Raw genomic sequence first — 27,899 nt, forward strand, 5'->3', positions numbered from 1 at the left:
ATGACCTCACCTTATTCTTGAGCTCCCACTTTCACTAACGGCAGAATTGGGAAGGGAAGGATAGATTCACCAAAGAGGAACTCTTCTTTCCTGGGCTTCAAATTTTCCTTTGGGTATTTATCAAACTAAAGCTCAAATTCCTGTCAGGCTATTTGTCCTTTCAGGACATCCTCATCCATTTCCTTTACCAAGATGGGTCAGGGCAGGAAGCTCTTTCATGCTACCTCCTGGGTTTTCAGTAGAATATGCTTCCCATTACTACCTACTGAATATCGTTATCTGCCCATGCCTTTCACTAGCCTTAACAGTAAACCTCAGATTCTGCAACCTGGTTTCCTTGTCCCACAGCCTCTACTACCCTCATTAATTAGGAATATAGTTTTGATGTGTGCTTACAGCCTGCATCTAACTAGGCAACTTCTCCACCCAGCTCTGTCACCCTGTCATTTTCAGCAGTGGAGAGTGGTTACTGTAGTCAATGCACATACCACATGTAAAATATCCCCTGACTGGTGCTGCAGATCCCAGAATGCCATATGCTGTTAGAATCTGCAATAAGATGTGCTAAACATACAGATCATAGCTAAGTCTCAGAAACTGTATCACAAATAGTAATAACCTTTTCCTGGAAGCCAGCTATAAATTTTGGGTATGGTTTATAACATAGGAAGTAAATCTCTCTTAAGAAAGCAGTTAGAAATGATTCTGAAAAATTGCTCTTAGGACACATTAAATTATGAAAAAGTAATGAAAAAAGTACAATAAACTTTACAAAAAACAAACAGGCAAACTGGGATTAGCCTTGGAAAGTCATCTCTAAGGCCCTGTAACCTTCATACTAAAGTCTTTTTTTTTTACCTTCACATACTAGTTTCAATTAAGGACTCCGCACAGGAACTTTATCCTATTGGCTTACTATAATGATACCACACTTTTATTCCCCTACCCCAGATTAAGCAAAAAAAGGGAAAGATATTCACAAGGAGATGGAAGCCACAGAGTAGAAATCCACAGACAACTCTAGAACAGGTTATTTTATTTTGATGAAAAAAAGCAGAAGTTGGCAAGTGAAAAATGTTATTTCTCCAATGTGACACCACACACAATAAAAGTAATGGACTTTTTGCTGTACATGAAAACAAAGGTCTCAATTACAGAAATCACACACTAATGGTTTCCAACTTTATTTAGACAGGAAGGACACTAAACAAAATGCTAAAGCCTGTGTTGGTATAGAAACACCAACAGGAATGTGACACACAAGTCCATCAACTAGGTTCTCGTTCCTCAAAATCTTCCTGAAGCATCACTCCCAGAAACATTTCTCTTGCTAGCAGGCCTCCTTCCATATTCCAGGCAAGTGGTAGAGGGCCAGTTTCTCTGGTTAGTTCTTTTCAGTATCTCAATCTTCAAGCAAGTAATTAGGGTTAACTACCAAATAGGGGTCTTCTTCATAGCTCTCACTTCCTTCGGTGGAGCCTTTCAATCCAGCTTGCGTGAGCTCAATTAGAACATGATCCTGTGAAACAAAAACATTTGTCTTCAAGTCTCAAGCAGTATTATAAAAACGCTCAATACACAGGACTTGGCTCTTCTGAGTGTCCACTACTGTTTTCTTTCATTTCTCCCTCAGAAACTCCTAGAGAAAGGACTATACCTTAAAATCATTACCAAGGTTGTTAAACCCCCTTCCCATTAAGATGCAGACCTTTTTATATACCATAAACTCCTTTTGGAAAGTTAAGAAATATGTAAGCTCGCTCAAGAGACACTGTAATTTTAATAAGGTTTCCTTGCATATTTATTGAGTACTTGTGAATATATTTTCAAAAAAGACAAAATGAATAAATTAATTTTAAGATTATACAACTGTGTAAAATCCTCTGATAAACATGTTGATTATTCTGTTTACTACTCTGATAAAAGTGTTTAACTCCACTTAGTATTGTTAATTTGTAATTACTGGCCACTGAATTCTTTCATATGCCATCCATTTAAAATTCAGTTAGAAGTAGAATCTCAAGATGAATAACATAAAAAATTTTCACTCTAAGCTATAAGCTAATAAAAAAAAGTAGAATATGCCATGTGGCTTAAAAATCTTGATGAGAGAATTCAAGCCTATGACATACCTGTCAGTCAGTCTAAAATATCCACAAATGAGGACTCCCAGCCAAGCCCAGAGAGGAACTTAGGAAACAGTGATTGGATCCCCAAAGGGGTAGGGAAGTTTAGTATAAGCACTAAAGCCACTAAAAGGGACTGGACACTTTCCAGCACTCACTCTGTGTACTAACACACTCATAGGATGACTACTTGATCATCTCAGTATTAGTTCAGTCTTTTGTACCAAATTAGCTCAGGTGGAGAGTCAAATTCAAAAAAGGAACTCCAGTTTAGATCAGTTAATTTCACAATGTGTCCCAAAGTGGATTTCTCACAAATCATTTTATCTTAAACTGATCTTAGGAGGCACTAAGGAGGTAAGAGCTGGCCTAGTGCAGACACACTGCCCACCACTATAAAAACAATTCTTAAAACATACCACTCCAATTCAGCTTTATTCTCATGCACATTTATTAAATTCTGATCTGAGTTAGCTGTTCTCATCCTCCAGCGCTGCACACTTGTAATTATACACTCATCTACTCCCACTGGTAAACAGTTTTTCAAATAACACAATTCTGATAAGTGACACCTACAATATTAATATATGGAACACTTTAAAACAAACTACAGGATAGTTGAATCTCTCCCATTTTAACAGAAAAAAGCAATCATTTAACAAATATTTGACCCCTGTATGTACCAGCCACCACTGTAGAATCTGAGGATACAATGGTTAACAAAACAAAGTCAAAGTCCCTTCCCTCATGGTGCCTACATTCTAATGAAAGAGAATGAAAAACTAAGTATCTAAATAAAGAATATACTGCCTGGCAATGATAAGCATTATGAAGAAACATAAAGCAGGGTAAGGAGGTAGAAGGAGGTGGCTATTTCAATGAGCTAAGAAAGAAAAACCTGAGAAGGCAAAACTTGACACCAGAATGGAGAAGGGAATCTGGGAAAAAGATAAGGGGCAAGTGTAAAGGCCTTCATGTTTGATGTGCCCAGGGAACAGCAAGGCTAGTGCCACTGACAGAAGGACAAGGGGAGAGGAAGAGTGCTATAAATGAGGACAGTGAGGTAGACAGAGACTTGACTCTGTGGGTTCTGCAGACCATGGTAGGAGACTGGATTTTATTCTAAATGTAAAGGAAGGACTGGAAGAGAGGACACGAAAACATACTGAATACACATGCTGATGGCAGGGCGCACAGGATTTGCTGCTAAAAGAAGGTAAGAGGGGAAAGCAGAACAGAAGCAAGGATTAAGGATGATTCTAAGTTGTCTGGCCTAGAGCAACTGAGTAAATGGGATCACTAGGTGGGGAAGAGCTGTTTGAACACATTAAGCACAAGATGGCTATCAGAATTTGCAAGTAGGCCGGCTGGCTACATATATCCGGAGAGTAGAGGAGAGGTAAGAACTGAATATATGAATGTGGGAGTCATCAGCAAAGGGCTTTAAATTCATAGAACCAAATGGGATCCCCTAAGTAATGAGTGTACACAGAATAGAGATCAGAGGACTGAGCACAGTACTCCATCTAAAAAGTGATGACACAGGAAAAGAGACTAAGAAATAACCAGCAAGACAGGAGAAGACCCAGGAGAATGTGGTGACTCAGAAGCCAAGGAACGAAGCATTTCTAGAAGTAATCAACTGTGACAAATGCTGCCAACAGGTTTAATACTGAGAATGACCAACTGAGTAGAGTAGACAGAAAGTATGTATGTAATGGTCCTTTAAGAGAGTGTGAGATGAACTGACCAGAGAAAAGTAATAGCACTGGGTAGTGCCACTGTGAGGTCGCTAAGATAAAAGAACTGTCCACTTGAGATTTGTGGTCATGAATTTAAAGTAACACTGGCACGTGCTTGTGTGCTTTTCTCCAGATACCTTTAATTGCTTGGATAAAGGTATAGAACAGGAACTAGATTTAACCAAGGCTGGGGTTTTGCCAAGCAAGTAAAACAGAGAATAAGGAAAGAATGATTACTCAGATGGACCACAGATTTACCAGGTGTAATAAATACAGTGGGAGATAACAATATAAGGAAGATAAAATATAGAAAATAGGTGAAAGTGGTTAGGGTGCTTGAAGGTTTATGGTAACAGGAGTAGTATTATTCAAATAATAAGGTGGAGAATGACAAATACCATATGATTTCACTCATTTGTGGAATATAAAAACAAAGCAAAACAGGAGGGACAAAATGGGATTAGACTCAGAGACACTGAGAAGAGACTAGTGGTTACTGAGGGAGGGGGATAAAAGGGCACAATTATTCACAATCAGTGTAAGCTGATCACGGGGACTGTTCAACCACTGTGATGTGCATCTGAAACCAACATAAGACTGTATTAATGATACTTTAATAAAAAATAATAGTAATTAAAAAACAACAGCCACCATTCAAATAGTAATACCCTAAATCTGTCTTCCCAGATTTAAGTTCTGGTTTTTTTAGCACAGGAAATGAGTCAATTAATTGTTATTCACTCTCTTGTTTTAAACTCCAATTCTGACTACAACCATGATTCAAAATAAGGAACATCTAGTGAACCTGTACAGAGGTGAGGCAGACTCCCTCTCTCATCAATACTTGAACACGCGCAGTTCTGTACATACGTAGTGAGTGAGTCGATGAATGACTTTTTCTATGATTCTCTTTTTATTTATAAGTTCCTCTTCAGAATCTATCTCTGATTCGATTTCCTTCAAGTACCAGTTAACAAGCTCACTCCTCTTTAATGCCGACTCATCCTCTTCTGCAACAAAAAATACATTTCAAAAGGATTAAATTGTATTGCCAATCCTTGGGGTTTGCATACACAAGATAATGCAGGTTAGATAACCATCAATCTGCCAGAAAGTACATCTTTTATAATAAGGTTTGCAATGTTCCAGCATAAGCTTGAAATAACCTGTTATATTACTTGTATTAAAGGATGCCTTACTTTATCCTGAAGAGAAAAATCTAATAAAAGAGAGATCAAGAAACAAGTTCCTTAAAGCTGTTGAGATTTCAAAGTATGAAGCTGTTACTTCACCTTCCTTTGCTTCATCACGTGTGAGAATATTTGCCAACAGCAACCAAAGGCATAAATTAGGAATGAAGCAAAAGCAAGCAGAACTTCTTAAATATAACTTTTCCTTTTTCAAAAGGGAGAAGACTTTATGATCTGAAAATATTCAATGTGGAGAACTGATCTGAGAAGAGAAATCCACAGGTGTTCACTCAAAATAAAAAACTGCCCATTTATTCGAATACAGCAAGGTCTATCCTTACTGACTGTACTTTCTGCTCCTTAAGAGTCCAAAGCAGAACTCTAAATTCACAAGAAAAGTTGGAACCTGGATAATATTAAAACTGTCACAGAAATAAGGCATAATAAAAGAAAACTGGACTTAAGTCTTGATTCTAGCACTTGCTAATAAAATGCAGAATCATAATAGAGAAATTCTACCTTTACTGATGAGAATTACTCTGAAAAGTTTTATCATGGTACACTGAAACTTAGTGTTGGTTCAAATGTTCTTTGTAGTGATCTTGGTTTAAAGTTGTGCTCCTTGTGCTAGACTAGTGAACAGCTGTCTACTTGAAGACTGAGAATAGCTTACTTGTCTGGGTGGGCAGTGTCTTTTTTTCTTTTTTAAGGAAAGGAAGAAAACCCAGCAGAATTTATCTGTGTAGTGCATCGTCTGGCTATTAATTATATCTTTGCTCCATCAATGGTTTGCCATATTTAAAACTTGGTTAGATGAGATAGAGAATGAACCAGCATGTGAACCTAAGAACATGTGAACTCCCAAATCTTGTTCTGTGAGGAGGGAGTAGGGCTAAAACCTGTCTATCCTAGTGGACTCTCTACTGCCTTCTCTCCTCCTTCCCACTGGTCCACAGTTCTCAGGCAATGAGGGCTCAAATCTTTAGTAAACAAAGACAATCTCTGTTGTTCTCATCCTCCATCATAGGTAGGATACTGTGATCAGAGAATATGTCTGGACACTAGCATACTGGAACTTCTAAGAATTACCCAATGGTTATTTGAGGTTTTATTCTGATTTCATTAGTTTTCCTTCTGCCTGTGGCTAACTATAGGTTGATAAAACTAGGAATAACATGGTAAATCAGTTAAGGGTAAGAAGTGTACTAGTGTTCAGACATCACACTTCACCTACAGAAAAATGAGGACTTTACTTCATTTCTAGTCTGGCATGTACTTGTAATACAGTCTTGAGTTCAATTGCTTGCCTAAGGAAGTATAAATACCTGAGGAGTCCACCCATTTTTAAAAAAGCTATGGTAAGGAACAGTGATTTTGCATCTGCAAAAACATTTGTTAAGTGCTTCCTTATATATTATCAGATCCCAAATTATGCTTGAAAAACAGTAAAATAGGCCAAGCACATTAACAAGAATTATCCATAAACTTTTGACAATGAATTTGCAGAGAAATACCTAGGCTGACAGATATGCTATAAGTCTGTAGATTTTCTTTGCCAAAGCGAGCTTATCAAACAATTTATCATATCCTCTGACAAAATACAATCTTTAGCAATCAAGTGGTTTGTGTGCGTACAGCTTATGTAAATGACTGAGCACGCAAGCTGCACTAGTACATTGTCACCTTCTTCCATCTTTCTGAGGTGAAGCACAATAAGGTTAGAGACTCGGCAGTATTCAGAGAAACTCAGTCTTAAGGAGGCTTTTGGAACAGAATCTTGGTTTACGTCTTCACTGTGGCCGTTGATTCCATTCACAGGAGCAGGACTGTCAGCATGACCTAAGTGAAATATGAACCATCTGAATCTTGTTTTTGTGCCTACAACATTCCCCTATCAAATATTTATAAATAAACTACTTATATTTAAATACTACTTTTAAAACAAGCATATAGTTATACTTGGTATTAGTAATATTGCAAGTAAATTAAAAATGAATTTGTAAATACGTCTATTGAAGACAAAAACAAATTTGTAAGGAATGGGAAAGACAGGAAATATAAAAATTTCATGATCTAAAAGTACATATGCAACATTATATACCAAATTTAAAATTGTGATATTTGTTTTAATGTACTTGAGAAAATATTTTTAATTCAAAAGCAAAAATAACAATAAAAATAAGGCCAGGAGAATTAAATCCACTCTCACCATTTTGGTGTATTTTCTTTCAGTCTTTCAAAGCATATATATATTTTATATCAACCATTTAATTGTATTTTAACTTGTAAACAGTTAGTACAACTCAATATCCACTTTTTCCCTTTTGCTACAGACTTCAAAACCATCAACCAGTGTACTTTTACCATAGCATCTCAGAGAACATTTTGTCCCTTAGTCCAGAACAGTCATATGAACAAACATCTCACCATTGATGCCACCTGGGCCCTCATCTACCTCCATCTGGGCCTCTTCTTCTTGATCTAGATTAACATCAGGAGTTTCTACACGGATGATTGACTTATTCAGTAACCGGAAAGCTTCCTTCACATGTTTGGGCTGGACCTAAACCAATTAAGGTGAGGAAAATCAGTACATCGGTCTGCTTAATACTCTAAACAGATTTCCTCCATATGAAATCACAGTGGTATTCAGGTTTTTCTCACACACATAAAATGTAAGATAGCACCATTAATTCACAAGAATGGCTATAAGGACCAACAAGATCAATTGCTGGAAAAAAATGTAAAACAGCTTTTATTCACTGCCAGTGGAAATATAAATTGACACAACCATTATGGAAAACCATTCTGGCAGACTTTATTAAACTACACACATGTACAACTTATAACCTAACAATTCTACTCCACTCCAACAGAAATGTACACATATTTCATATGGATCAAAAGATACATATGATCCCGTAAGAACTCAAACTGGAAACTATCCAAATGTCTGTTAATGGAAAAATGGGTTAGTCATTGTGATATTCACTGACAGAATATCAGCAATGAAAATGGACAAGTTATTGCTACACAAAATCCAGATGCTCTCTTAGTGTTAATCCTGCTTGAAAGAAACCAGACACAAGGTAGAACATTCTTAAAACTGGACATCACATACAAAAGAATGAATTTGGACCCTTGACTTATATATAAAAATTAACTCACAATGGATTAAAAACCTGAAACAAAAAATCTGTAAGAAAACATAGGAGAAAAGTTTCAAAACATTGGATTTATAATGGTTTCTTGGAGGACATCAAAAGCACAGGGAACAAAAGGGAAAACTGACAAATGAGACCATAACCAATTCATGAAGTTCTGAGCATCAAAGGAAACAATCACTACAGTAACAAAAAAAAATTTTTTTTAAACCACCCCACAGAAGGGGAGAAAGTATTTGCAAATTACATATCCAATAAAGGGTTAATATCCAAAACATATATAAAAATATTCAAGCTCACTGCAGCATTATTCAAAATGGCCAAGAGGGGGAATTAACCCAAGTGTCCACTGATGGATAAATGGATAAACAGACTGCAGTATACAGTATGCCTCCCTTATATGCAGGTATGTTTCAAGACCCTCAGTGGATGCCTGAAACTAGACAGTCCTGTACCCCACATATGTTTTTTTCCTATACAGACATATCTATGATAAAGTTTAATGTATAAACTAGATACAGTAAGAGATTAACAATAAAACAGGAATTATAATATACTGTAATATAACTTATGTGAATGTGGTCTCTTGCTCTCAAAATATCTTACTGTACTGTACTTACCCCTCTTCTTGTGATGATGTGGAATGATACGATGCCTACCTACATGATGAGATGAAGTGAGGTGAATTATATATAGCATTGGGCTATGAATGACCTTCTAACAATACGTCAAAAAGAAGACCATCTATCTACCTGCTTCTGGACTGTGGCTGACCACAGGTAAACAAAACTGTGGAAAACAAAACCACATACGGGAAGGGCTCTACTATGTACATACAATGGTGTATTATTTAGCCTTAAAAAAAGGAAAATTTTTCACATGCTACAACATCGACGAACCTTGAGGACATTATGGTAAGTGATAAGCCAATTACAAAAAGACAAATACTATGATTCTCATCATGAGGTATATAAAGTTGCCAAACTGGAAAGCAGAATGAGGGTTATCAGGGGAGACTGTCTTCAATGGTACAGAGTTCCAGTTTTACAATGAAGAAGTCTAGAGGTCTGTTGTACAACAACATGAACATACGTAACAGCACTGAACTATACTTAAAAATAGCCATGATGGCAAATTTTGTTATGTTTTAACCACAGTTGAAAAAAAAGGTTGAAAATGACCTAAAAAAAAAAGGTTATCCTCAGAGGGCAGAAGTGACTGTAAGGAAGCACAAAGGCTTCTGGAGGTACTAGTAATTACTGTTTCCTTCTTGATTTGGGTTGTAGGTTACACAGGTAGGTTCACTGAAAGTTAAGTGAGCTGTACACTTGCCGTTTTTGTACTTTTCTGTATGTATGTTTTGCTTCAACAAAAAAGCTTACATGAAAGAAAAATGACATGCCTATATTTTTGGGGGGATTGCTTTTTAGGCCTTTTATAAATAACCATCAGACTCTAAATCTCTCTCCAATCAGCTGAGCCTCATAACAACAGATAAACCCAGCAGAGAGGCCTGTTTTTTGTTATTTTTAAAAAATACTTTACTACCTTCCAGGAAACTTGAAATCATTTAGGAACAGTTAATATCAAGACATATTCTACTAATTTACTGGTCTATGTAAATAAAGAAAGAATACTTTGGAAAGGAAAAGATCGAGTTACTTGTGGGGAAAAAATTAGTAATCAAGGACTGGCTTCTGATTTCGCCACAGCAAAAGTTAATGTCAGGATACAGCAGAAAATTTCACTAGATAAAAAGTATGAGCCAAAGGTTGTCGAGCAAGCCACGCTGTCATTCAGATAAAGGCCACAAATAAACCAGGTTGAACATAATACTCAGGAAATACTATTCCCATTAAGTCTTCTTTTTCCCCTCATAGAACTTTTCCTTAAAGGGAGGCTAAAAATTTTAATCAGCCAAGATATGAATTATTAGGGAATCATGACAAAATAACCTCTAGTAAGTCTTGCATATATTTAGCTACAGAACTAAGCTTAAAACAAATGTGGGAATGAAGAGTGACAGAACACAATGTAAATGTATGACAAATGATTTAACAAATAAAAATGGGAAGGGAATGGAGGAAACAGGGAAACCTGAGAGTAAATTTGCTGACTGCTTCTCGACCATAATAGATGAGTCAAAAGACTAGTTAATAAATTAACTAGTAAATAAGCGTATTTAGTTGTACAAGATAAGCACTAACAAAGACAGTGTTTTCTAAAAGCAGGTGGTTGAGAGGGGAGAAGGAACGAAGGTGAAACTTGCTGGTTTCATCTGGTACAGAACAAAGAACGAAACATAAAGAACAAAAAATAATAAAAGTTACCACTAAAAAAATGCAAATTTTCTGGGTACCGGAACTGCACAGACAAGCAAAAGCTAAGAGGTTACATAATAAAAAGACCTTTCAACTATAAAAAGAATAAACAAAATAAACCTCTCTCTCATACCAATAAATGTAAATTGATTTAAATTACATATTAAAAAAATTTTGTTTGGGTCACAAAACACAACTCCATGCTGTGTATGTATATATATATAACGGCACACTTAAGCTTACTCAGAAATGCCAAAAAATAAAAAGCTGGGCAAAGTTATACTAGATGAAAGCAAGCAAAGTGAAGTTCAGGACAAAAAGCATGTAAGACAAAGAAAGGCACACTAATAAATCACAATGAAAATATATGTACTTAAGAGCAACAATATTAATATAGGAGTTAAAAGGATAAATATAGAGACAATAACTACATTACTGGTAGAGAAATAAAAACTATTAATAGGAGACTTTTAACTTTCAATTTAGAGAAGATACAGTAGACCAAAAATCCACAAAAAACCCAGAAAACCTATGTAACAAAGGTAACCTCCCCATTCAGAGATATATAAAATTATGTACACTGCAAACAGAGACTAGGCCTTCCTTTAAAATGGCCCATGGAACACTTATGAAAACTGACATTAGGCTACAAAAAAAGCACCCATAAACTCCAAAGAACAAAAACTAAATTGGAAATGTAGACATTATTTTCTAATCACAATGTAATAAAATTAAAGTTTTTACTTGAGAATTCTTATCAGTAAAATAGCAGAAAATTTCAATGTAACAGAAAACTGTTCTAGAATAGAGACAAAAGGGGAAAACTTCCAAAAATTTTAATGAAAAAACAACCATAGTATCAAAACAAAGACTGCAAGAACAAAAACACCCAAGGTCTAATTTCCTTTATGACTATTATCACACAGCCAATCAGGAAAAAGAAAAAGTCATACAATGTCATCACTGTTATTACGCATTATACTGCAACTGCAAAAGCAAAAGTAAATTAATGGAGAAAATAGGAAAAGTTTATTTTTTAACAAGACAGGAAAAAAAAAACATATGCTAGTATATCATTTGCAAATAAGAATAAATACCTGGAATATCAAGAGATTAAACTGAAAAACTATTACAGACAATAGATGTTAGTAAGGGATAAACTAGTATACAGAAACCAATACCGATCTACACAAACAACCAGTTAGAAGATAAAATAGGAAAACGAAGTCCACCTTCATGAAAAATGGCAAAATATCAAAGAATAAATTCAATAAAAAACATACAAAAATTGCACGAAGAAAAGTTTAAAACCTACTCAGTGAAACAAAGGATGATTTAAATGGGAAGATAATGATGCCTGTGGTAGTCATCAGAAATATAAGTGTTTACTTTTCTCAATCTAGGCAGGCACCGGATAGGAAGGCATTTCTTTACTGCTGAACTTAGGCATGGCCGTGCTAATTTCTCTGATGAATGAAATGTGAGCAGTGGTACCAAGTCATTTTTAGATAGAAGGTTAAGACATACCATGTAGTTCATGGAATGTCTTTTTTCTTTTCCCTGCTGTCTATGATCATGGAAGCATATGTCAGAAAAGAGACTGTATATATCAGCCTGAATTTCTGAGTGACATGAAGAGGAGAGCCCTTTACTGACATAAATATACCTGTAGCACAAGCAAAAAAATAAGTATTTGTTTAAAAGTGGCTGAGATTTTTACAGCATTACCTAGATTCTAACTTCTATGTTTTCTTGGACAGGAAAAATTGGTGGAAAGCAGGGCTTTTCTTATTCTTCTCTTATCCCACAAAGATGCCCATTAAATGGTAGGTGAATCAAAGAATATCAAAAAAGATATTGCGAAGTACTTTGTAAACAGTAGAGTAATATGATCACACATTTGAAATCTTAAAAAGCCAAAAAATGTTCTATGGAATAGAAATGGTGATTGAAAACAGAATAGCGGTTGCTTCTGGGGAAGGAGGCTAAGATTGAAAAAGGGCCAAAGGGAACTTTCTGGGATGATAGAAATGTTCTATATCTTCAGCTGGGTGGTCACAAGGGTATTTGAAAAAAGTACATTTTCCTCTATGTAAATTATACCTCAATCCTACTATTAAAAAAATACAGCCAAACTTTTTTCAAACAAAATCTTATATTGTCTAATATATGAAGCTAGGTAAAAGTAGGGTTGCTTTTCTTGAAGCACAGATGAGGGCTTGAGTACTTTTCTGTACTGTTCCACATTTATTCCCTTAATACCCACTGACATGTACCTATAGAACCAAAGGCTCAAAGAAGAGTTTAATAACTATACATTATAAAAACCTAAGAAGGAGGAGAGTTCCCTCTGAAGCCAGGGGCTACATTATCATTTCTGTATCCCCAACCCAGATGCATAGCAACATTATAGGGTTCAAATGGATTTTTCTTGAAAGAATTAATGCATTAACAGTAACCCACCTTTGTATGTACTCTATAATCTGACATGATTATTTCACTATTAGTCTAACAATACTCAGTAAATACTTGACAGGAACCTTCTTCAAGGGAGAGTACCCTATGAGCAGTCAAAAGCTTTAGAAAAATAAATCTGTGGTGAATTTATTGTCCCATACCAGAGATAAAAACATGCTTATAAGCCAACCATTCAATTTCTCTTCCCTCCCATTATGTCAGTGATTCTGATACCTCATCACAGCAGTGCATTCGAGCCATTGCTTCAGAGAGACGGATCATGCTCTCAAGCTGTCGCACTGTAATCCTCCATGAAGACTTGGTTACTCCAGAACCATCCCTCTGGCGGAGACGCTTATACTGTTCCACAATGAAGTCCTCTGACTCTTTAGAAATCTGTTTCAGAACATCATTGAAGTCAGAGCATTTCTACTTGATAGGAACTCTGCTAAAACCTAAGAGCCTTCCAGGTAGAAACCCTTACGGTAGCTGACAGTGTCAAAACTTTGAAGTCAATGACAAGGAATTAATACTAAATGCCTTTCAAAAGAAACCAATGCTATGGAGCCCTGTGAATTCCATGTATTAATTTTATGAACAGGAGGTTATGCTTTTTACACCCCAGATACCAAAGCTCATTAAACAAATTAATGCTCAGGCTTTTCTTGAAGCTCAGTTAATTAACTTATTCTGTCTTTCACTTTAGTTCAGTAAACTTTATTGTTTGTTGAGTAATAACAAAGTGAGGCAAACTAAAGAATCCTGTTTTTTAGAGCAAGGAACTCAGCATATTAAGGAAGCAGTCATGGAGAACAAATGCTTCTTCACCCAAAAGTGACCTATAATCCTTACTTTAAATGACTCACTAAGCTTCTTTTGGGTCATTTTGACTGTGAGTCAATCCCAGTATTCTAGAGAATAAATGAAGGTGATGGATAATTAAAACCTAAGGATAACTCAGAAGACAAGCTAGACAATAGGTAAAAACTTCAACCAGAATCAGTTTTTTTCTCTTCATATTCTGTTTTACAAAAATACCAAACAAAACAGATGCATTATGGAGGTTCATTTTAAAAATAAATGCCCATGAGAATATCCTAGACTAAGAACAGATTCAACTGAATGAACTACATCAATCGCTGTGAACAGTAATTCATGATCATCACAATGATCTAGAGGAACCAAAGTTTTTCCTCAGAGAAAGATTCAAGAGAATTCAGTAGACTACAGTTAAGTACATATAGTTTTAAGATTCTTAGGAGTAATGATTGAAATAAAAGAATGGCCTACTTTATTTGGTTATTCAAAACTCTTCACTCATAAAAATCTTTTTATTAGCACCTAACAAATAAACTAAATGGAATTACTCAGGTTTTTAAAAATTCTTTCTAAAAGCTCTGAAGAAACAAGCTACTTTCAAAAGGAAAAACAGAAACTTAAAAAAAAAAAACCTACAGTTTCAGTTAATTTCCATATAATCATTTTGTTTAAATGCCACCTTAATGTACTCACTATGCACTATTCCAGTACAAACAGGCAGGTTACCTTGGGTTTAAACTGTCTTGCAAAGAGAAGATACCTCCTGATATCATCAAGGGAATAGACACGATCAATTGAGTCCTCAATTCTTGAATGCAAGTCTACTATACGTCTGGCAATAGCATAGTCTGTAACCTAATTCAAAACAAAACAAAGTCACCTTGATCAGTCACAGCAATATCCACAGCAGGCTATCCCAGCAATAAAGAAAGTATTTATAGCTAAAAACAAGCTCCAATATGCCACTAAGAGATGCATTAATGAGAATCAAGTTTCTGAGAAATGTTTGATGCCACTCTCATTTCCAAATAAAAAGTTTAAATTATACCTTTGCCCCACTCTAAGAATATTCCTGAAGGAATTAACTAACTTTAATAACAATGGCAGGACTAAGATTTCTAGGGCCTTCAGTATACATCAGGCAGTGTTGACTTAAGTGTGCCTAGAAGCATTAACCCATGCAACCCCTCACAAAAACCTTACTAGGTAGCTAATATGCTCATTTCATAAGATGAGCAAATTCAGGCCCAGAGAGGTTTAAGTAACTTGTTTAACATCACAGTTAGAAAGTAATGGAGCCAGGATTTGAACAGCCTAGCTTCAGAATATGTGCTCTTAGCCATTACATTATAGATATTGAAAAAAAAAAAAAAACCATACAAAAAATATGCAATTTACTCTCAAGTGATACAGAAAGAACCATGTGGATATACAAACAGCAAATGATAAAGCAATTGGGGCAAAATATTAATATGTGAAGACAATAAAGTATATATATGTGGGTGTTATATGCACTATTTTATTTCTTACAACTTTTCTGTAAATTTGAAATAATTTCCAATTAACAAGTTTACAAACTCATTTAATATATGTATATAGAGAAATACATGAAAATCAGACAACTCCCATGTAGGGGGCAGTGGGGAGGAAAATGGGTTAAATATTTACATGGATTTGTGAAGGAAAAAACCAAACCAAAGCATAAGAAACTAAAGCCCTTCAAACATTCACATCATGGAAGGCATCTTTTATTTAGATAATATTTAAAGTTTCATTGTAAGCAAAAGGTACATCTTGTACGTAATTAATACAGGACCTCCATGTTCAAATTTAAATTACAACCTATATTAAATTCTGCAAAATGTCATATTGTAGTTCTGTGCACATCTTGGCTGTGCAATGTTGTTAAATATTTACATTGAGTATAAATAACTCTAACTACTAATTTGTTAGAATCTCAAGTCCACAATTTTGCACTCAGTCTTAAGACTGTTACATTAACTGGGGGAAAAATATGATACACATTCAACAATTTAACGGGAAGAAAAAGGAAGACAAATGACGCATGATTTGGGGGAAAAATTTCTTTGGTATCCCATTTTTTTTAAAGCTTATGGGAAAAAAACACACAAAAAATTCTTATAGAAGTCTTTAGGAGTATGGTTGGGGGTCAACTGTAATATGTTTCCTTTTTTCTCTTAAGAATTAAAAAGCAGTGACAAAAACAAAAAAATTGGTACTCCTCAACACAATTAAGTGGAACCGGCAATTCAAGTAACTTTATTTTGATTTGTTTAATAAACCCTTTGCCCAATACTGTGACACTCTGAGAAAAATGAAAGGTCAGTGCAAACACCTCTACCAGCTGTTCAGGAATACATCTTTCAGGCTTGTCTCACTCAATTACTCCAACTGGAAATAACAAAGGAACGTAAGAGCAATAGCTCATGTAGTTACCTCATTACATTCATCCACGAGGATAAAGAAAAGATCAAATCGGGACATGATGGGAGCTGACAAATTTATATTCTGTTTCAACGATTTTGACCGGTCATAGTGTCCACTGACTGGGTTTGCCGCTGCCAAAATGGATGTCCTAGCATTCAGAGTAGCCTGACCACAAAAGAAGCAATTGTGATAAGTTTAAAAAGACATCTGGAATAGCCAATAAACATATGACAAAATGCTCATGCTCACTCATAATTAGCTAAATGCAAACCAAAACAGTAAGACATCATTTCTCATCTACTGAATCATTAAAATTAAAGTCTGATAATATAGGGCAGACAGACACTCCCATTTGATGTTGGTGTATTACATATACAGTTGTTAAGCCGGCAATTTCTTTTTAGGAATTTGTCTTGCAGCTAGGTACAGAGGATGTGTGTTCAAAGATGTTTACTACAATACTGTCTGTAATCAAAAGGCTGGAAATTATCTAAATGTCACTCTCTAGTAATCTAATGAGCCCAAAGTGGGGCACATATACTTGAACAATGCAGTAATTAAAAAACCAAAGTAGATCTAATATGTGCAGGTATGGGAAGGTTGTCAAAATAAAATTGTGAAAGTTAAAAGAGCAAGGAACAAAGTTGTATCATGCTTATTTACACAGAAAATATTTCTGAAGGGGGCATACAATCAGCAGATACTGCTAGTATTTATTGGTGCTGGGAGTTGCAGGGTAAGATTTTCTTCTTTAAATTTGTATTTTAGTATACTGCTTAAATTTTCTTTAACTACTTGAATACATTAGTTTTATTTAAAAAGCTGATTTCTAATATTGGTTACAACATAATACTTATTATTTTCATTTAAATAATGTTAACTTTGATTATTTTCATTACAATTACAAACATACTTTATCAAGGAATATAGAAGGTAGGTTGAAATTTTGAGAAGTGAAATGCTAAAGATTTCACCAGTGTGTCCTCTACTTTCTATCATACCAACACATTTCCACAGTACCCTAAATAGCACCTATAACTTGGATTAATAACCCTCAGGGCTGTGTTTTCCATTAAATAGCATTTCATGTTGAAATAGTGCATTTTATCCAAGTGATATCTCTAGAGGCCTACATAAATCTAGAAGGCTAAGGTTATGATGCAGTGGAACAGAAGAGGACACACATACCTTCACTCCTGCTTTAGTGATGGAGATTGTCTGCTGTTCCATAGCTTCGTGAATAGCAACTTGATCCCGCACATCCATTTTATCAAATTCATCAATACAACATACACCCTGTAATCAAACATGTGAAACTACCTTTCAGATATCAAATGGCAAGTAAATCGAAAGTTTGCTACCACAAAGACTTCTCTATTCTCTAAACTTTAAGCAATCCTAATTTCCTTTACTAGAGTGAAATAGTTGAATAAACCCCAGAGCTAGAAGGAAACATATGCTTTTAAACACACTGTAAACTACAAGTAAGACTAAAAACGTACATTCGTTGCACTTGTACTCAGTATCAAAATCTTGTGTTAATCTCAGAGTCAAAACATTCTGGGTGACCTCAGCATTGATTTTAGGCCAGGGAAGTGAAGGGTGAAGTTGGAACATAATGTTTATAAGCATGTATATGTACAATGTATATACCTTTCTTTACAGGTCTAATTAAGCTATGTCAAGTACATGTAAAATACAACTGACACAGAGGTGTCAGTATGGGAAGGAAAAAATGCCGGAAAGTACTGGTCACAGTAACCAGACATGCTCAGGGCAGGTAGTACATTCTAGAAAAGCTCTGCAAGTGCTATTAACAATTTCAATCAGATTTTAGATTAATAAAACTATGAATTATTTATTAAAAATCCCTTTTTTAATAAAAAAGGACAGCTTTTTAGTAGAAACTTATAGGCCTTTCTGACAGGGCAGGGGATATTCTGATTACTTTACATCCAAGCATGTAAAATGTTCTTACATTATCAGCCAGCATCAACGCTCCAGCCTCAATGACAAACTCATGAGATTCTTCATCTCTCACAACAGCTGCTGTTAAGCCGGCAGCACTGGATGCTTTGCCACTGGTGTAGACAGCCCTGGGGCTGAACTCTTCCACATGCCTGTTAAAGGTTATCATATTCATTAATACATGACTACAAAGCATCCTTTCCAGGAATATCAGCTGAAATGGTTTATGTCAATTAAGAATTTAAATTCCTTAAAGAACATTTGAGAATGGCATCAATGATAAGCAATTCATAAAGACACATGCCATAGACAGAGCAGAAAGCCTTAACTCTTTTGCTTGTAAACAGATTTAAATGCATTCCTGTCAAATGGATGAAGTTCATATGACAATAATATCAATTTTAAAAGAATCTTTAATAAACGTGTTCAGCAGAAATGATATATTAAAAGGTCTTGCACATAAAAAATGAAAGACAAAGGCAGATGTGAGATTTATTCCAAAAATGCAAGGTTGGTTTAACATCTAAAAATCAGAAACATGCCATATTAATAGAATAAAGGGTAAGAACCGTCTTAATAGATGCAGAAAAAGTGTGTGACAAAATCCAACACTGTTTCATGATAAAAACAAACTACTAATAGAAGAGACTTTTCCTCAACCTGACAAACGTCATCCACAAAAACCCATAGCTAATATAATGGCAAAATGCTGAATGCTTTCCCCATAAGATCAGGAACAAGACAGGGATGTTTGCTCTCATCATTTCTATTCAACATTATACTTAAAGGTCAGCCAGGACAATTAAGCAAGAAAAAGAATAAGGCACGCAGATTTGAAAAGAACAACTGTCACTAATTACAGGTAACATGACCTTACAGACAGAAAATCCTACAGAATCCACTAAAACTGAACTAATAAATGAGTTCTTGCAAGGTTGTGAGATAAAAGATCAACAATGAATTGTATTTCTATACACTTGGAATGAACAACCTTCCCCCCAAATAAGAAAACAGTTTCATTTATGATAGCATCAAAATGAATAAAATTCTTAGGAATAAATTTAACAAAAGAAATGGAAGCTTAAAACCTGAAAACCAGAAAACATTGTTCAGAGATATTACAGACCTAAATAAATGGAAAGATATCCTGTATTCATGGATAAGAAGACTTACATTACTAAAAAGCCAAAACCCAAATTGATCTACAGTCAATGCAATTCCTATTAATATCACAGTTGGGTTTTTTGTAGAAATGACAAGCTGATTCTAAAATTCATGAGGAAACTCAAGGGACCCAAAATAGTCAAAATAATCAGGAAAATAAAACAGAATTGGACAACTCACAAGTCTTGATTTAAAAACTAACTACAAAGCCATAGTAATCAACACAGTGTGGTGCTGGCCTAAGAACAGACATAGAAATCAATGAAATAAAATTCAGAGTCTAGAAATAAACCCCCATATTTATGGTCAACTGATTTTCAACAAAGGTGCCAAAAACAATTCAAAAGAGCAAAAGAAAACTCCTCATCTTGGGAAAACGGGATATCCATAGTCAAATGAATAAAGCTGGATCCCTACCTTCAAATCATATAAAAAAATTTAACTTGATGGATCAAAGACCTAAAATTATCCAAAGGAATCACCAGCAGAGACTTGAACAGATACTTGCACACCAATGTTCATAGCAGCATTATTCACTAGAGCCCAGAGGTGGAAACAACCCAAGTGTCCATCAAAGAATGAATGGATAAACAAAATTGATCAAATCTTAAAAAGGAAGTTTGGAGACATTCTACAACATGGATGACCCTTGAATATATTACACTAACTGAAACAAACAAGTCAAAAGGAAAATACTGTATGATTCCACTATATGGGTGATACAGAACAATCAAATTTGGAGACATGAAGAGCATGGTGGTTGCTAGGGCCTGAGAAGAGGGAAAAATGGGGAGTTACTGTTGAATGGGAACAGGTTTTCAGTTTGGGAAGGTGAAAAAGTTCTGAAGATGAATGGTGGTGATTGCTACACAAGTTGAATGCCACTTAATGCCACTGAACTATACATGTAAAAAATGGTAAATCTGATGTACATTTTGCCACAAAAAGAAAAAGTGAAAACTTGTCCACTCATAACAGCACTGCTTATAAAATCCAAAGTAGAAACAATCCAAATGTCCACTAACATGATGTCCATTAACATGAGGGATAACTAAACATGGTATATACATGATAGAATATTAGGTAATAAAAGAAAATAAAATTACTGATACATACTCCAACACGGCTGAACTTGGAAAACATTAACTAAAGGAAATGCAGCTTGATATAGTATGAAGCACGTTTTACTGCCAAATACATCTGAGTTCAAATACTCATGGCTCAGCATCATTTGTCAGCTATGAGAAGTTGAGCAAGTTACTGAGGTTCAGAGTTTTGCTTGTCTCCCTAAAAATAGAGGACAATAGTACACACCTGTCTGGGTGCTGCTAAGACAAGACATCACACATACATATACAGCACCAAGAACACAGCAGGAGCCCAAAAACTGGTTACTATTATTTTGCCCTCTACATTTCTTAAAGTTTGAAAGTAAGCAAGTACTTCTTACAGCTTCTAAAAAAATTGTTAAAGCAGTACACCTGCTGAGAAGGTTAGTATAATATGTCTCATCCTTACCGCACTGCTTTTAGGAAGTGTGTCTTATCTAAGAGCTGTAAAGATATTTGTATTTAGTCTCGGCAATCCTCTACCTAGGAATTTATCCAAAGGAAACAAAAACTAAACTAAAACAAAAGTGTATCACATTATGATGTCCACTGTATTGCTATCTATAATCATTAAGATAGGCTAGGGGAAGATTTTTCTAAGTTATAGTACACCACCACCACCACCAAAAAACAATTGTGAAAATAAAGAGATATGGAAAAATATTTAAGGTAAATTAAAAAATATGTATGTTGTGAATTACAACCATGAAAATACATAGGCATGTATTCAAAGACTTGTTTACAAAGATTATACAAAAACATTATACAAAAATTAAAATAATTCTTTGTTGGATTGTTACAGGCAATTTTTCCCTATTCCAAAAAATTATAAAATATTGTATGTTCTATTAAACAAAGTGTATTTAATCTAAACAAGTTATATATTCAAGGCAGTCATAATTCAACTCCTCTTCTAGGAAAGGCACACTGATTGCACTGTTGGTAGCACAGAAAGCCTGGAACTATGTACACTGTTTTCCTTGCTGTACTCAGGGCAAACACTTACTTGAGAAACTGGCTCTTAGCTGTACTTGGGTCACCAACAATGCAAACATTTATGTCCCCTCGAAGAGAGGTTCCTTCCCCTGTTGTCTTTGGAACACCACCAAAAAGCATCAAGAGGACACCCCGTTTCACTTCATCATTGCCTGAAATGAAAACCCAAGGTATTTTTTTCAAAATGACGCTAAACAATTTCACAAGAAACCTCAGATGTGTTTTCCATCCAAAAAAATCAGAGAACTGGGAGAACCAAGATGGCAGCATGAGTAGAGCAGTGGAAATCCCCTCCCAAAACCACATATATTTTTGAAAATACAACAAATACAATTCTTCCTAAAAGAGAGATCAGAAGACACAGGACAACAGCCAGTTAACATCCACACCTACGAGAACCCAGCACCTCACAAAGGGGGTAAGATACAAGCCGCAGCCTGGCAGGACCTGAGCACCCCTCACCCCAGCTCCTGGCAGGAGGGGAGGAGTCGGAGTGGGGAGGGAGAGGGAGCCCAGGACTGCTAAGTACCCAGCCCCAGCCATCCACACAGGAGCACAGACACAGTGCATGCGTGGGGTGCTGGAAACTAGGGAAACAGGACAGTAAGACCTGTGAGTAGGTCCCTGCAGCTGGCGCACCCGGGGACAAAGAAAAGTGAGTGCTTTTTGAAAGTCTTAAAGGGACAGGGACCCCACAGCTGGACGGAAGTGCCCGAGCAGATGGGAATCACGGGGAACTCTGGGCACCCGAACCCCCGCAGTGCAGCGTGGAGGCCCCTCACCGTGATAAACAGCCTCCCCGCCTGTTCCCCCTCCGACATGGCTCCGCCATATTGGAGAAGCAGCCTGAGGCAGGCCACACCCACAGCAACTGCAATGCTAAACTCCATAGCGGCTGGGCAAGATCAGAAGCCTTGTCTGCACATAGCTGCCCAGCACAAGCCGCTAGAGGCCACTGTTCTCCCAGGAGAAGAAGGCCACAAACTGGCAAGAAGGGACTTTCTCTTACCCAACACACACGCCAGCTCCCCACAAATATATCTATCGCCATGAAAAGGCAGAAGAAATTGATACAGACCAAGATCACAGAGGCAAACCCTGAGAAGGAGATAGACCTAACCAGTCTTCCTGAAAAAGAATTAAAAATAAAGCTCATAACCATGATGATGGAGCTGCAGAGAAATATGCAAGAGCTAAGGGATGATGTCCGGAAGGAGATTACAGAAATGAAACAATCTCTGGAAGGATTTATAAGCAGAATGGATAAGATGCAAGAGGCCATTGATGGAACAGAAACCAGAGAACAGGAACGCATAGAAGCTGACACAGAGAGAGATAAAAGGATCTCCAGGAATGAAACAATATTAAGAGAACTGTGTGACCAATCCAAAAGGAACAATATCCGCATTATAGGGGTACCAGATGAAGAACAGAGAAAGGGATAGAAAGTGTATTTGAAGAAATAATTGCTGAAAACTTCCCCAAATTGGGGGAGGAAATAATCGATCAGACCATGGAAGTGTACAGAACTCCCAACAGAAAGGACCCAAGGAGGACACACCAAGACACATAATAATTAAAATGGCAAAGATCAGGACAAGGACAGAGTTTTAAAGGCAGCTAGAGAGAGGAAAAAGGTCACCTACAAAGGAAAACCCATCAGGTTTTCCCAACAGAAACAATCAGACTTCTCAACAGAAACAATACAGGCCAGAAGAGAATGGCATGATATATTTAATGCAATGAAACAGAAGGGCCTTGAACCAAGAGTACTGTATCCAGCATGACTATCATTTAAATATGAAGGAGGGATTAAACAATTCCCAGACAAGCAAAAGTTGAGGGAATTTGCCTCCCACAAACCACCTCTACAGGGTATTTTAGAGGGACTGCTCTAGATGGGAGCACTCCTAAAACTAAATAGATGTCACCAGAGAAAATAAAATCACAGCAAAGAAAGCAGACAAACCAAATACTAACTAAAGGCAAAAAATAAAATCAACTACCCACAAAAGCAGTTAAAGGAAGCACAAAAGAACACAGAATTAAACAACCAACATATAAAGAAGAGAGGAGGAGGAATAAGAAGGGAGAAAAATAAAGAATGACCAGACAGTGTTTAAAATAGCTCAATAAGTGAGTTAAGTTAGACAGTAAGATACTAAAGAAGCTAACCTTGAATCTTTGGCAACCATGAATCTAAAGCCTGCAATGGCAATAAGTACATATCTTTCAATAATCACCCTAAATGTAAATGGACTGAATGCACCAATCAAAAGACACAGAACAATAGAATGGATAAAAAAGCAAGACCCATCTCTATGCTGCTTACAAGAGACTCACCTCAAACCCAAAGACTATAGGAACAAAGAAAGACTGAAGTAACAAAACAGCAGCAGAATCATAGAACCTAAGAATGGACTAACAGTTACCAAAGGGAAAGGGACTGGGGAGAAAGGGAGGTAAGGGAGGGGTAAGGATGGGGAAAAAGAAAGGGGGCATTATGATTAGCATGTATAATGTGGGGAGGGCATGGGGAGGTCTGTGCAACACAGAGAAGACAAGTAGTGATTCTACAGCATCTTACTACGCTGATGGACAGTACAGTAATGGGGTTTGTGGGGGGGATTTGGTGAAGGGGGAACCCTAGTAAACATAATATTCTTCATGTAATTGTAGATTAATGACAACAAAATAAATAAATATATTAATTTAAAAAAAGGTTTATAGATCCTAAGTATCTCATATTCATGCAATATAGGGACATCTAACTAAAACAGGTACTCACTGTCAAAAGGATAGATTTGCAAAAAGCTAAAGAAATGTAAGCAGATTCCACATGGCTTAGAGAGCAAAGGGTCCTGCTTTGATGTCAGCATTTATTTGAAGAAGTAGGAAAAGTATCGACATAAGACAGTAGATGGAAAGAGAATGGTCTGCAGGCTAGTATGAAGTTTCATGATCTTCTGTTAATCACTATTGAAGAAGTTTGTAAAAGCATATAATCTTCCGATTTTATTTGGAAAAAAGAAGTACAAGTATTCTTTAACCATAAACTCCATATGCCATACTTTACTAGCTTATATACATAAATCCAGCTAAATATCCAAGGTTTACTGCAAGGAAAAATGACATATTCTGAGAGAAGAGGCAACTCAAAATTTCCCTAACTTGACTAAAAGTTTAAAAAGATTCTTTGACTGTATGACTGCTAAATATTTCCTGAGAAAACAAATAGTATACCTTTGCCTACCTCAGGAGGGGATTAATAAGTTAGATGATTTTTAAATTTGAAGGAAGAAAAAAACTGAAAGAAAAAAAAAAATCAGAGAACTGAAAGCATACGACCGAAATAAAAATACCTGGCTTTAGTCTTGATTCTTGTTCCATAAACAAAGTCACTATCCCAATGTCTTCAGCTGTACTGCAGATATCCATCCAGATGCCCATGCTCACCATTCTAAGAACCTTTCCTTGTCCTGAAGTCCTACTTCTTACATAAAGACTTCTGATGCAGTAGTCCTCAAATATCTTTCCTCATAAATAAACTAAGTCCACCAGAGCCTACTGCATTTGCTAGTCTTTCTAATGGCAGGTCCTGCAGTTCTATGGAGTTTGAGGAAATGGTCTATAGCTAACTTCTTTTGTATCTCCAACAGTGACCAGTGCTGAATACACATACACGCTAACTGAACTGATGTGGATTAGATTAATATGCTGATTGTGATTCACGGCTGCTTCTAAGAACTGCTGATTATTTCAGTATAAGAAGGAAATGCACAATTAAAGATAAAAACAAAACTGAATCTTAGAAATGTGCTATTAAAAAATATTTCTGCTAATTATTTTGACTTTCTGTAAACTCCATCAACAAGTGCTAGGCACATTTACATAAACTACTCCTTAAAAGTAGAAAATTAAAAATCCATTCCACAAACAAAACTGGACTCATGACCTATGAAATAAATGTGTTGGAAATACGGTAGTTTCTAATCTCCAAATCATTTGATACTCCTCATTTAAAGAGCTTAATTCTCTCCTTAAGTGTAGCTGAACTTAGTAACCTGCTTCCAACAACTAATGACTTATGGTACAAGTGAAGGTGCCTAACTTCTGAGTCTGTGTCCTGAGAAGCACTTTGCTTCCTCCTTGCTTTGCTCTCTTGGATCACATGCTCTGGAGGAAGACAGCTGCTTTGCTGTGAGAGCTCTCAAACAGCCCCATGGAAGCGATTGGTGCAGCAAGGAAATGAGGATTCCAGCTAACAATTGCATCTAATAGTAAGCTCTATGAGTGAGCTCTCTGGGAAGTGGGACCTTCAGCCCCAGTCAGGCCTGCAGATGACTGCCAACTGATAGCTTGGCTGCCATCTCAAGACTGAACCAGAACCACCTAAGGCTCTCTCAAATTCCTGACCCACACTGGATGAGATAATGTTTGTTGTTTTAAGCTACTAAGTTTTGGGTTAATGTGTTACACAGCAATAGAGTAATTATAAGGGAAGTGCAGCAGCATAAAAAGAAGAGTAAAGTATGGTCTGAAAATGGAGTTGTATCCTTCAGTACATGAAGGGGATTTTAATGACTGAGCAGCTAGCAACCAAGAGCCAAGAAAGCATGAAAGAAGGAATCACCAAAGGTATATGGATACAGTACACGTAACCGAGAAATAGCATGTAATTGCCTTATTTGATAATTAAAAGAGGATAGACACTAATCTAGGATATTGGAATATACTTAAGTGTAGTTCTGCCCTAAAGACAAAGGAAGACTAAATGACCTTCTTTTTCTTTAAAAAAAAGAAAAAGGTAAAATATACATAAAATTTATCATTTCAACCATATTTAAGTGTATAGTTCAGTGGAATTAAGTACATTCACTATCTTATAAACATCACCCCACCCTTTCCTAGAACTTTTCATCCTTCCAAACAGAAATCTACCCATAAAACATCCCCAGTCCCCTGTGACACAGGTAACCTTCTTCTACCTTATGTCTCTAGGAATTTACTGCATTTTAAGTGGAATCATATATTTTTTGTCCTTTTGTAAATGACTTTTAAATGACTTCTAACCTACTAAAAATTTTTCATAATTTGATTTGTATACTTTAAGAAATCAGTTTTTTAATCATCATTTTAATTTCAAGTTTATACCACAAATGGATAGAACCCTTACCATGTATAGTAGGAAACAGGCTGGTACAAAGATTGTGGTATAGGTTTTTATCTTGACTCATTTCAAACACTTTCTCCCACTCCTTCACAGTCATTTGGTTCTTAATGCTCTCAGCTGTCTGCTCTTCATCTCGAAGCTCTTTCCCTCCAAACTGAAGGGCGAAGAAAGGAAAAAACATGAGTATAGAAAAGTCAAAACAATGCAGAAGAGAATGAACTTTAGTATAAACAAAGCATATCCTGGGAGATCAACATCAGAAGCTACTGACTATAAAGATCAATCAATCAATCAATCAAATCTCAAATTAGTAAGGCCTAAATTAATCAAGATGCTGACGAGTATGATTTGTCTAGTGAATTAAAGAGCAAAAAAAGGTACCACCATTTTGTATTGCTATCTAAATGAATCTGAATGCCGTAATAAAATGTTAATCACTGACATGAAGATGAAAATGAAATAACAGAGTATTATTCTTTTTCCAATACTGGACTATATCAGACTCTCTCTCACCACTTTTCCATTCAGGACAGAATCAAGTTCTGAACAATTAATACCAGGGTTCATCACTGTCAGAAACAGCAACTTATTTACTTCCCAGATTACTGAATCTTTCTGTTTGTACTTTCTCTGGGAGCACAACAGAGGAACTGTGATAATTAGAAAGTAAATAAATAAGCAGAAAAAAACCCACCATGGATAATTTTAACAAGGCTCTTAAAGTACTGAGCTCTCATCAATGAAAATAAGCAAGACTTTCTTTCAATTTCAGAAAAATAGACATGAAAATTTGGATTTAAAACTAAAGAATCAAATCTCAACCCAACCCCTTGCCTTTAACACTTGCCAGATAACTCAAGTTTGAGAAGCTTGTAACTCTGGCAGGCTCAGGGGAGGTCTTTTTCAAACTCTGACCTTCTGTTAAGAAGACTCACCCTTGGGTTGGTTGGTGCAACAGAGCAGGCAAGGAAAACCAGCCTGTATGAAAGGTCCCTAACACCAAGGGCCCGGAGTCCTCGAATGCCTTCTGTCTCGTATCCATCAACACCACTGACACGGGAATTAGTTTCTGCACGGGCTCCTAAAAGATTGAATGATAGGTTGTTTCACAGCTCAACTACAAAAGGCAGTGAAAATCAAAACTACTTAAATAAATGAAAACTATAAATTAAAAACTTTCACTTAGGCTTTGCAATTTTTCAGAACAGTAGTACCTTTTGTA

General features: G+C 36.1%; 1 protein-coding gene across 1 annotated transcript in view; it reads right to left on the reverse strand.

Moving 5' to 3' along the window:
• Positions 1-1,019: 1,019 nt before the first annotated feature.
• The window catches only part of MCM6 (minichromosome maintenance complex component 6), a 39,963-nt gene continuing 13,083 nt past the window's right edge, over positions 1,020-27,899 (reverse strand). Inside the window, exons 6-17 of the mRNA XM_073241382.1 lie at positions 27,613-27,758; positions 26,681-26,831; positions 21,515-21,656; positions 18,246-18,387; positions 17,456-17,563; positions 16,277-16,432; positions 14,546-14,674; positions 13,235-13,396; positions 7,486-7,621; positions 6,742-6,897; positions 4,739-4,878; positions 1,020-1,519 (exon numbers count right to left, since the gene is read on the reverse strand). Coding sequence (XP_073097483.1) covers positions 1,403-1,519; positions 4,739-4,878; positions 6,742-6,897; positions 7,486-7,621; positions 13,235-13,396; positions 14,546-14,674; positions 16,277-16,432; positions 17,456-17,563; positions 18,246-18,387; positions 21,515-21,656; positions 26,681-26,831; positions 27,613-27,758 — 1,685 coding nt within the window. The 3' untranslated portion in view covers positions 1,020-1,402. The remainder of the gene's footprint in view (positions 1,520-4,738; positions 4,879-6,741; positions 6,898-7,485; positions 7,622-13,234; positions 13,397-14,545; positions 14,675-16,276; positions 16,433-17,455; positions 17,564-18,245; positions 18,388-21,514; positions 21,657-26,680; positions 26,832-27,612; positions 27,759-27,899) is intronic.

Source organism: Manis javanica, chromosome 7 (assembly GCF_040802235.1).
Source record: "Manis javanica isolate MJ-LG chromosome 7, MJ_LKY, whole genome shotgun sequence".
Classification (NCBI taxonomy): domain Eukaryota; kingdom Metazoa; phylum Chordata; class Mammalia; order Pholidota; family Manidae; genus Manis; species Manis javanica.